Source organism: Accipiter gentilis, chromosome 5 (assembly GCF_929443795.1).
Source record: "Accipiter gentilis chromosome 5, bAccGen1.1, whole genome shotgun sequence".
Classification (NCBI taxonomy): domain Eukaryota; kingdom Metazoa; phylum Chordata; class Aves; order Accipitriformes; family Accipitridae; genus Astur; species Astur gentilis.
Genome location: NC_064884.1, coordinates 5519200 through 5530458, shown reverse-complemented (window position 1 = coordinate 5530458; position 11259 = coordinate 5519200). Strand labels below are relative to the sequence as shown.

The following is an 11259-nucleotide window of genomic DNA, read 5'->3' as shown; positions in this document are numbered from 1 at the left end:
AGTGGTTCCCTCCCCACACCACCTGATTTCTCCAGATGGGCTTAGATCCCACAAGCTCAGTGCCTTGAGTGCAGACACTTCCCATTTTATTGGGTGACATTTCAGGTCCGGTTTACCAGAGCATACTGACAGCCCCTGGATGCTCCTGCCGGGGAGCAAGACCCAAATCCCATCCAACAGTGGGCACCGAGCTCCACAACTGCTCCTGTATATGCCACACTAGACCCACCAGCTTTGTATCCCCCGCCTCGGCAGCCCAGCCCAGCCTGGCTCCAACCAGTCTAGGCTGGGCCAGAAGGCAGTGGCACTTTGTGATCTCTCCTCCCACCCACCCCACAAGTGATCTGCGGCTGCACAGTGCTGCTCAGAGTCACGGCTGGCTCCTGAACCCACTTGCTGACCCGGCTGTGCTCTGCAGCATGGGGACACAGACCTCCCACTGTTCCTTTCTCTTCTGCTATCACCGTGGCCAGCATAGTGCCACTACTCATGCTCATCTTGTTCCTGCAGTTACCCTGACCTATTTAAAAAAAAGTAAATAACTCAAAAGAGAAAAAGAAAAGAGATGAGAAAGAAGCTCTCTTCTCTTTCATGCAGTCCAACGCCTACACTTCGGCGCAGATAAAGTTTGATCCAGGACTTAAATCAACCTTCCTAGCACTCCCTGGGAACAGTTACAGCCCCTGGCCAAACTCAGCTTTCACACACTGCCTGTTGAGCACCTGTGCCCATGAGGCATTAAGCACCACATGGCTGTCTCAGTCCTTCACCTTGCCTCTGACTTCAGACAGCAGGCGCCTGGTTAATGTCCTCTGGCTGCCTTGCCCTTGCACTCCATGCTCAGACCCCTCAGACTGCTTTTTCCACCCCCAAGGCCTGTCTGCCAGCCCTGCTCATAGCTGCAAGCCTTCATTGCTGCTCTGGAGCCTCCTGGCCCTCACTCTTTACTCTGGCAGCCAAGGACAGGCTCAGACTGACTAGCAATCTCAGCACGCCCTCCCAGAAGAGCAGCCGGGATGGGGCAGTGGGGAAGGAGGGGCTCAAAGGCCGCAAATTCAAAAGGGATATGAGGCAAGAGTCTGCTTCCTGCCCCCTCTTCATGTGCCTGCAGGACTGCCTGCTGCTGGCAGCCACGTTTCTGCATCAGGCCAGGAAGCCCTGAACAAGCAGGAGCTGGGCAGGGAGTGGGTTTCCCTCCAGCACAGCTTAGCCCAGCTGCTAAGGAAGAGGTGAGAAAAGAGCTTCCCCTGCGTAGAGGCAGTTCCTGAAACAGCTGCGGATTTTGGATAAGGGTACTGAAATCAAGCAATTTCTGGCCTGATCCCTGCAGCATAAATGTTTTGCCTGTGCCTGAGAGCTGTTTCATTCCTGCCTGTCCTGAGACATCAGCCCAACAACAGCATCTTGGTTTCTGCAGTACTGACTTGCCTTGAGCAAAGCCTCAGGAGCCTGAAACCACACACAGAGCAGAGCAGCAGACTGGGCAGCACAGGCTGGGGGACAGGCAGATGGAGGGCCTCCCTGCTGCAGCCAGAATGAGGAGCAAGACGCTGTGCAGGCAGGAGCCAGCATCTCTTTCCAAAGACAGCCTTCAGAGCAGGAGCGAGGGCATATATTTCAGCATAGGGAGCTGGGACTGGGTTCTGGAAAGCCAAAACCACATGTTGCATCAACAGAAGACTTGTCATAGCCAGCTGGTTAATGCAAAACCTCTCTGCAGACACAGCAAGAAATGTCACGTCCAGCCCCTGGTATCCACCCCCTGGTAATCCTCGCTGCTGAGGGCTCAGCTTCAACCACACAAGCATCCACACAGCTCTTTCTACCCCTGCCCATGCCATCTCCCCAGGACCGCTCCTTGCCATCACAGCTTCTGCAGCCCCGTGGTGCCCAATTCCCAAAACTGTGTATAAAGCAGGGGTCCACCTGGAGCTTAAGTGGGTGCAGGGAAAGACCAGCAAGCTGGCTCAGATCCCAGGGGCTGTATCTTTTATCTTCCCCTACCCCACAGCTCTGATCTGAAGCCTCTTCCTACCTTTTCCCCGCAGCAAGGCTGATGTTGTGCATAGGACCAATACGCCACCCTCAAAAGACCCAGATACGGTGCGTATGCTGGGCACAGGATCCCTAAAGCCGTACTGATCCCCTCTGCCTCCCAGCTCTGGAAAACAGACACATCTGAGAAGGGAAGTCTGTGCACAATTTCAAAAGGAGCTTGGCCCACTTTTCTATTAAAAGCCTCATTAGCCGCCCAGGTTGGACGCATGAAGTGAAAAGGGGAATGTTTTTCTACCTTTCTCATAGATATTTCTTTTTTTCCTGCCCTTTGTGCTGTCCGCCCCGAGATAGCACTCGCCTACATGCCTCCCCCCCTGCCACTGCCAACGCCGCGGACACAAAAACTAACACGCCGCTGTGTTGGATTTCACACGTTGTTCGGGGAAGGAACTATTTTCTGCTCAGATCCCATCCCCATCCTCCTCGCCGTGGCCCAGTTCCCATGCCAGAGAAAACAAAACCAAACTGTGGGAAGAGAGGGAGAAGAAAGATGGGAAGATCGCAAGCCAGCAGCCGAATTCGTCCCCTCCCTCCCCACACAGTTTCCTCCCCCCCCCCGCCTCGTCCACCCACCGCACTCCCCCGGAGCCTGGATAAGCGAAGTGGCTCTGGGGATGCGGCGGGGGAACGTGGCTAAGCCCCGGTTCGAGGCGGGAGGGGACGGACACGACGGGTAAAAACGAGGCGTGAGCGACCCCAGAACGGAGGGGGACGGGCCGCTCCGGAGCAGGGGGAGGGCACAGGCCTCACACCGCCGCTGGATGGCGGTACAGACCGCCGATGCCTCCGGAGCAGCTGGGTGGGCGCTGCCGGAGCCCCTCACCGTGGCCGCTGGGCTGCAGCGAGCCGAGCCGGGAAGGGAGCGGCGGGTCCCGGCCCGGGCTCTGCCCTGGCGTGCCTCTGCCTTGCGACGAGGTCCCCTTCGTAAAGCCAGCTGGTGACCAGGGAGCAGCAGCCCACCCTGCGCCCCAGGCCGGATTCCCCCCGCCCTGCCCCGGCTCCCTTTGCTGTCGGCCTCCTCCAGCCCTGCCCCGGAGCCAGGCCCTGGCGGGCACCCGGCACAGCCTGGCATGCCTGCAGCCCTCCGCCACGGTGCCCTGGTGTTCAAGGGCCAGGTTAATTAATGACTCGGGACAGGTCCGGTTCTCAGCGGGTGTCGCTCCGCATGCATCCACTGCTGTCAGCCCCACAAAGCGGGGTTTACCCCCCCTGCCCACCGAGTTTCGTGTCTGGGGTGCAGAAGAGAGCGGAACTGCAGCCTGGGGAGAGAGGGGAAAGTGTGGGAAAAGGATCCCCTTTTTGTGTTCGAGGGGTGCGTGAAATTTCTGGAAACTGGTGCCATGCCCGAGTGTGCTGGGGGCCCCATGTGAAAAATCCATTAGGAAGAGTCTGGAGAGAATTAAAGCCGCTGTGAAAAGCGGACTGGAGAAACAGGAGACAGCAGAGTGGAGGGAGGGGGAACAAGCTAGGCTTTAATGCCAGCATAAAAAGCCTCCCCCCCCTCCTGCTACCCCCCCCAGCCCTCATAAAAAGAGGGAGTACTGTATGAATAGGAATTAAAGCAGCAACACTATCTGCCCACTGCCCGGCTCTGCCAGCTGTTGCATTCAGCCCAGCTTCCTGTCCCTGTGCCAGGAGCCAGACCTCTGGGGCGGCAGCTGGGAGCGCAGGGAGACGGGGGTTCGCCCTGGGCTTCGCTCTGGCACCTGGCCGAGCCCACAGGTTCTCTTTGATCCGTCCATGCAAGGCGGAGGGCTCCGAGACACCTCCCTGCCTCAGCTCCTGCCTTCTCCCGGCAGCACCCCAGGGCATAGCAGTGCTGCCACCCCAGAGACAAACCAGGCCTTCCCCATCGCAAGAGTGGCTTCAAAAACTCATGTTTTAAAAATCACATCTTTCTTTTAATGGCTGCTTTCCAATAAAAATGAGACGTATGCAAATCATCTTGCCTGTCCATCAATCCCTTATCTAATGCTTTTTGAACCTGCTGGTCAATTTCAGTGCTATCTGACAGAAGAAGAATGAGCCAAAATTATCCCTATCATAAAGCTCTTGGGGAGAGCTGGAGTGGGATCCCTGGCAGAGGTGGGAGCTAAACCTCCTTAGACATCAGAGAACCCAGAGGGACAAGAGGCTGCTCCCAAGGGCAGGAAGGGCCCAGATCAGAAAAGGCATATTTTCAGACACCAAATAATTCTTCTACAATACGCAGATCCACAGGAAACCAGCTTTCAAAAGCCGTTCTGCTCACCACACTGCTTAGATATTTTAAAAGATACTACTTCCTGTGGACACATTTTTTCTTGAAGTCACATTTCCATCCTTTTCCCTTCAATCGTAAGGGCCAAGGAAAAACCCAGCACCAGCCGAGATTCTCACTGTGGCCGTGGGCATTGAGGAAAATGTCAAACTCCATGAGAAATTACCTTCTGGACATGCGTCAGCCCAAGCTGCTCCTTGCACGAAGCTCCTCCAGAGGAAGGCCCTGGATTTCCTTCAGCCTTGCAAAAGCAAACACCTGCTGCAACGGGAAGCAGGGGGGCCTTTGGCAGGCTCTAGCCAGGGCGAGGAGCAGGAACCTTAATTCCAGTGGGTTCATGGAGCTTCTCAGTTCCCAGATGACCTCAGCAAATAGAGCGGTGATCGTGTGGGGTTTTTTAAGAGGCAGATTGCTGATGGCAAACTTTCCCTGCCAGTACAGTCCACACCAAATTATCCCAGGACTTTGAGCTGCTGTGTTACAGACGTGTGCATGAGTGAAGATATGGAGATACCTCTGGACCTGCCTCAGGCCGGAGAGGGCTGCAATTTGAGAAGCCCGTAGCACTGCTGTCCTTTTTCCTTCACAACAGCCCTTGCACCTATGCATGCCTATCTCTCGCTTCAACGGATCCTGCCTTTCCTCTCCCTACCAGGGCTTTCTGCTCTCCTCGTGCAGAGGGGGCAGGGGGGAGAGGAGGCGGTGGGGGTGGAAAAACCACTGGCAACTAATCCAGAAGTTTAGCAGCTGCCACTGGCATTTCAGAGTGTGATGGCTTTTAGGCCAGATGCCAAACGTGTCTTAGGTTTTAATCTCTCTGTCAGGTCACCTATCGCTTGTCAATCAAGCGCTGCTCCCGCAGGGGCGGCTGGCACAGATGCCGTCAGACAGGATGCAGCAGACGCTCCTACCCGCCATCCGGAAGATTAGCATCAGACGGACACCCCCCCCCCAACCCCCGGCTTGCTCCTCTTTAGTCCCTGGCCCTGTCTTCCCACCTAAAGCAGCCACAAGCGCTTGCTGGTGCAGCATGGCATGACCCTGGCCGGCAGCTGGGCTTTGGGTGCACCTGCTCTGGGCTTGGGATTTAACGCTTCCCGGAAAGGGCTTTCTCTTGCGCTCTAAGCCCGTAGCAAAGGCCTGCTGTCGCATGGCAGAGGGCTCCAGTGAGCCCCACAGGCTGTTTGCAGTGACCTTGCTGGGACAAGATTGCTGGTGGTGTGTAAATAACTCCCTGCTGCAAGCCATGCAAACGGGGGCGGGGGGGGGGCCGTCAGCCCCTGCCAACCTTTCCTTCCCCCACAGCCTGTAGCACATCCAAGGCCAGGGCTGCAAAGCTGCCTGCCCAAAGGCTGGCACAGCCCTGGGCAGGGAACTGCACAGAGCCTCCTGTCCTCACAGCCCGTCCCTGGGGCACCTGCATATCATGTCCTGTCTCCGGGAAATCCGGGGGAGCTTGCAGAATCCTGAAGGATAAGACCCCTTCCCGGCCTCGGGAAACAGGTGGGAGCCCTGCAGCAGAGAGGCTGATAGCAGTCCCTGCCTCAGCACAGGCTCTGCTCTCCCAGCTCCAGCACTGTGAACCTCCTTCGGTTTTGATGTTTGCCTGGTGCTTGAAGGCCCACGGGGAGAAGAGATGTTTTAACGACATCTTTCTCCTTGTGTTTCCTCTGGCTGAAGCCAGTACACAAGTGCATGAATGTCCCCCTGCATACCCACACAAATGCATATGTACACACATGCACAAGGGCCAGGGTATGTACATGCACTGCTGCACACCAGCCCATACAGCTAAGCACATGTTCATAAATACATGCATATTCACATATGCCAATGCACTGATGCTCTCGCATCCTGCATGCACACATGACTGCGCAGCAGGACATCCCTGTGCAGGCATGCAGGTTTGGGAGGCCCATTTGCATGCCAGGATGCAGACTGGGATCACACATTATGTGTTTGTGTACATGACCAGCTCTCTGTGCAGGACCACCACACCCGTGTGCAGGCACGCAGGGACACGCATGCAGTCCATAACCACAGCCTTTTATTATGTCACCCAACTGCCTGTAATAAATAGTTACATGCCACACTACATGGCTTGGCTGCGACTGACAAAGGTCCTGCAAGGCAGGAGAAGCTATTACAGGAACAGATTGCTGGAATAAAATATTAAATCTCCACTTATCAATCTCTTTAATGCGCTATAACTCTAATAGAAGCGTTCAGCCTTCTCCCCCTGAACAAATCACCCTCCCCATGAGGGGGCTGAACTAGCCCTGCACTCCTCCTCTCTGGGGCTGGGGCTGGGAGGAAGGATGCTGGGTAGCAGGAGGAGGGATGCCTGTACGCAGGGAGACAGGAGGGGGAAAAGCCACTGCAGGGCTTTCTCTGCATCAGCCTTCTGTGTTTTTTTTTCTCCCAAGGCTGGCTGCTCACTAGATTGAACTCCATTTATTGCATGCAGCTCTTGAAAGAGGTTTCGTGGTCCACTGACAATCCCTAAATTGCCTGCGAGACCCAAACAAATGTACCTGTAATAGCTGAGCGAAGACGGCTGAGCCCTCCCCAGCACTGACCTAATCGGTCCTTAGGGAGAACTGGATAAACATATTCAGATTCCATGAATTATTAAAAATGGATTTTTTATGTGGCGGAGGCCTGGCCTAACGGGTTGGCTGCTAATCCCTCCTAACAGGACAGCTGTGGGTGTGCCCTTCCTTCCCTCTCATTTAACCTCAACCCCACAATTCGGACCTTTGGGAATAAATTGAGATTGCAGGCAGGCAGACATCAACCCAAAGTCATTCCCCAGAAATCCTGCCAGTCCCCGCTTCCCTTGCCAGCACTGCGCTGATCGAGCATGCGAACAATGCTCTACCAGTCCCCTGAAAAAACCATCAGGAAGGGAGACATTAACCAAACCTCGGAGGTGGAACCCACAGATCCTTGTCCCTAGAGGAGCCCATGCCCACGCAGGCGAGTCGGTGCAGCCCACCCGGGCTGCAATGCTATTGTGATGCTGAGATAGATAAAACCCTGGCAGGTGGCAGCAGGAAATATGAAGAGAGGGCTGTATCTGGTGTTTGGGAACATGTGTCCTGACACCTCAAGAGATACTGGGTGGTTGGGTAGACAGAGCAACACCAAGAAATGGACATACAGGCTATGCAGAATTGGAAAATGAGACATGGTGAAGAGAGCCTGCTCCTCTCTAAGTTGTCTTCTGCAATACCTATCCCACCTCTTTCTCTGCGACTGGGGACTGAGTTTGTAGGCTTTTTCCCTCTGATCAGCCTTTCAAATGTGACCCAAGGTGCTTGTTACTAAGTAGGATGGTTTTCTATTGCTAATGGGAAGGGAGTCTGCTCAGTTTGTACCAGGCAGTTGCCTGCACTGTCCCAGAAACACAGTGCCTTCGGTGGCAACTCCCATAAAATGGCCAGCGGCTGAACAGATTTTGGCCACGACCTTCCCCCAGCTTCGGGCGGTTGGGCAGGGCTGGGCAGGGCGGGTGCTGCTCCACGTCTGTCCTGAACAAAGAGCTTTGTTATTGTGGTGCCTTTCACTGGCAAATGAAAAATCCCCCAGAGAAAAGCATATACTGGGAACAACTCAGCGGGCAGGGATCCAGGACAGGAGGTGTGAATTAAAGGCCTGCTACAGTGATAATGATCATAAATAAATAGTTGGTAATTAGCATCTAATTAGCACATCCCATCCATTGACCTCCAAGCACTTGGATAGAGGAAGATTAGCCTGGTTTACCCATGTTACAGAAGAGGGGAGCTGAGGTGGTGAGGGTGCCAAACATAGTGTTATTGCTAATTTCAGGAGGTCAGCTGCCCGGGCCTCCTCTTTACACTTGCTCAGCACTGTAGAGGGCAGGTGGAGGGGGCTGGAGCTCAGCCCCTCTGAGAAGCCCATTTCATCACTCTCAGGTTAGACAACTCTTCAAGGACTGGGGTGGCTCAGAGAGGTGGCCTGCTATCAGAACAGCGGGCGCTCTGATTTGCCTCAGTCTGGACAGCAGGAAGGGCTAACAATCCTGGGGGACTTGTCCTTTATTTCCCACACCTTGGGAACCCCCAGTGTGCCTCATTGCCCATCCAGCTTGTATGCACCTGTGCTGTCTGAGGTATTTCCAGGATGCAGGCAGCCTGCTGCTCTCCCGCTCACCTGGCTGCAGTCACAGTCCTGCTGCTCTCCCCAGAGAGAGAAGGTCTGGATCTACAACACCCCACGGTCCCTGCTGTGAGCCCAGCTGGAAAAGTGGCCATATGCCGTGGTTTGTGCTGCCTGCCCACCTGGCAATGGTCCTATGCTGGGGTATAGGGGGAGCACCGAAAGGAGACCAGCGCTGAGCCCCCACAGTGCTGCTGGCCACCTGGGGGGCCAGAGGAGAGCCTTGGCAGGTAGTCCCAGCTGCCAGGCATATCTCCCAGGCAGGCAGTGCTGCTTCATCAGATGGTCACTCCCTCCTCTGTCCCCTGAGAACCCGGAGCTTATTGCAGGGTGGCAGTGCTCCAACTCACTACTGCAAGAGGTACTTCCATCTCTCTTATGAGACCCACAAATGCTGGTCACTGCCTGTCATTAACCCACTGATAAAACAAATCGCTCCTTTTACCCCAAAGAAATGGGGTAAACTTGCTTTCCCCGCTCTCAAAGCACCAAAAGCCACTTTTCCCCTTTGGTGATGCCTTGCGATATAACTTTGTGTCTCTGAAATCAGGCTATTGCCATATGTTATTTCTTCTCTTTAACCTACTTCTTGACATCACTCTCTCTCCCTGACACTACCTAGGCATATCCACGTCTTCTCCTCACTCCTGTGGCTACACTGATTTGCAAGTCATCAAATTCCTTCTGTCTCATATGACATCACACAGCATCACTTCCCATTGCCTGCGTCCTGTGATGTTATTCCTTTCTGGAATCCAGACAAAGCTACTCAAGTGCTCACAGCCTCTCAGTAATCTGTGGCAGCCAGGTGAGCAAGTGCACAGACCAACGTGGCATTGGAAGGAGCACAAATGAAAAATCACGAGAACTGCCTAACATCAGAAACACCAAACATCATCCTGAACAAATGACTCATCCATCTCATGCTTTACTGCCTCAGTGGCAGTCTATATCCTCATCCTACTCCTTCTTCTACCCTCTAACAAATATCTCCTTGACATGTCTTCACTTTTAACATGTCCAATGATCTCTCTGAATCCAAAGCAGAAGACAAGGGGGAAACAAACGGAACGTATCTTGGTGTAAGAAAGGAAAAGACAACAAGAGGAAAGGAGAAAAAAATCCAAGGCAAACCAGTGCAAAACTGGTGCAAACCAAGGAACTTTACTGCTCCCTTTGCATCATGAAACTCCCCACCCCTAGGAGACACTGGTGACTCAGACAGATGACTGGTATTTGTCAGCCGCTCACACTGTCCTCTCCCCACCTCCTCCTCCTCTTCGGTCTTTCAAAGCACACCGAGTGTTTTCCTACCTGTGACATTGACTTCCACCAAGCCCGACCGTGTACCAATGGCGTTGGAGGCCTCACAGATGTAGGTGCCAGCCACGCTGTAGGAGACAGGCCCTTTAAAGTAGATGGTATTGTTCTGGATTTCCACGCTCCCTGGAAGAGTCCCGTTTGGCCTAGGGGAAACAAAGATCATGGTTGACCCCAGAGATGATACTCAGTAGGGTCAAGCAGTATTGCAGAGGTGACACTGACATGCTGGTTCTGCACTTGCCATTGGGCAGGTCCAGAACCTAGTGGTGCTGGCTGGAAAATACCCATTAATGTAGTCAGCCTTGAAACCAAACCCTCAGACAGCAGCATTACAGAAAAAAGTCAGTAGAGTGTCTCCAGGGTAAATCCACTGCATGATGAGAATCAGGTTCTTTACATGGATTGTGGTTTTTTTCCCCTTCTCTGTGATCACAAGGGAGATTGGACATATTTGGGTCACATACAGCCCCCTGGATTTGGCTAACAGGATGTGGAACACTTTCACTCTATGTTCTCCCCTATCCAGAAAACAGACTCAAAGCCTTAAAGCGGTTCATTTTCCAGCACAATCCCCAAGTAGGTACAAGCTTAGGTTAAGATGGCCAGGTCACTCTTGTTTCAGGTGTCTCGCCTTTAGCGGGCTCATCTTCAGGGTGTTCCTCCATCCCTGACTTTCCATTTGATGGAAAACACAGGAATGGGACACCAGCTTGACCTTGCTTTACTCCTGTTTCCTGCCCATGTAACTCTCCTGTGCAGCTGATCAGCCAGTGTTAATTGCAACTCAAGCTGGAGTAAAGCAGTGCTGATTTAGAGCCCTGCCATCTATGACTTGCCTATGTCATTATAGTCAGATAAGTGTGAAACTGCAATAATGCTAAACTAAGTCTAGAGATACACAGAATAAATGAACAAAGGCAGATAAAAAATAAAAAAAACCCCTGTGTGTTAGGAAAAGACACACATGGCCTGGTTATTCTTAATTACTGAAGCAAAGTAAAGTAATTACTTCTCTTAGGCAATTAAAAATTACTCAAGGAGTTCTTTCCCCTCCTCCCAACAAAAATGTGCACATATTGTCAGCAATTTGTAAGAAACAAAAGGGAATAATGGGGGTATAATTAGACTTGTAAAGAAGTGCCTAAATGCACACGCACATATTTTTCATGTCTACATATAGACATAGGCACATATGTATAGCAAACTCATTAGACCTTCCCAGTCATATCAAGCCAATGATCCCAAAGCTGATGGAAGAATAGAATAGCCTAACGTTGGTCCTCTGCCTATAGGGCCCTGAATCTACAAACACAAGGGCACATCCAAAGACTGTGGTGTGGGATGCTAAAAAAGGCTATTGCTTCCTCTAACAGCTCCCCTGACTGTTGCTCATCATGATCCAAATGAGAGGAGAGGAAAGCATGGCTGGTTTT

At 53.0% G+C, this 11259-nt stretch overlaps 1 protein-coding gene across 7 annotated transcripts in view; it reads right to left on the bottom strand.

Moving 5' to 3' along the window:
• Nucleotides 1–11259, bottom strand: part of NECTIN1 (nectin cell adhesion molecule 1) — a 107744-nt gene that overhangs the window by 43764 nt on the left and 52721 nt on the right. For all 7 annotated transcript variants that reach the window (XR_007506000.1, XM_049800195.1, XM_049800189.1 and 4 more), the window contains exon 5: nucleotides 9818–9969. Coding sequence is in view for 6 of the 7 variants with exons in the window: in XM_049800195.1 (XP_049656152.1) it covers nucleotides 9818–9969 (152 nt within the window). In the remaining variant the exon portion in view is untranslated. The remainder of the gene's footprint in view (nucleotides 1–9817; nucleotides 9970–11259) is intronic.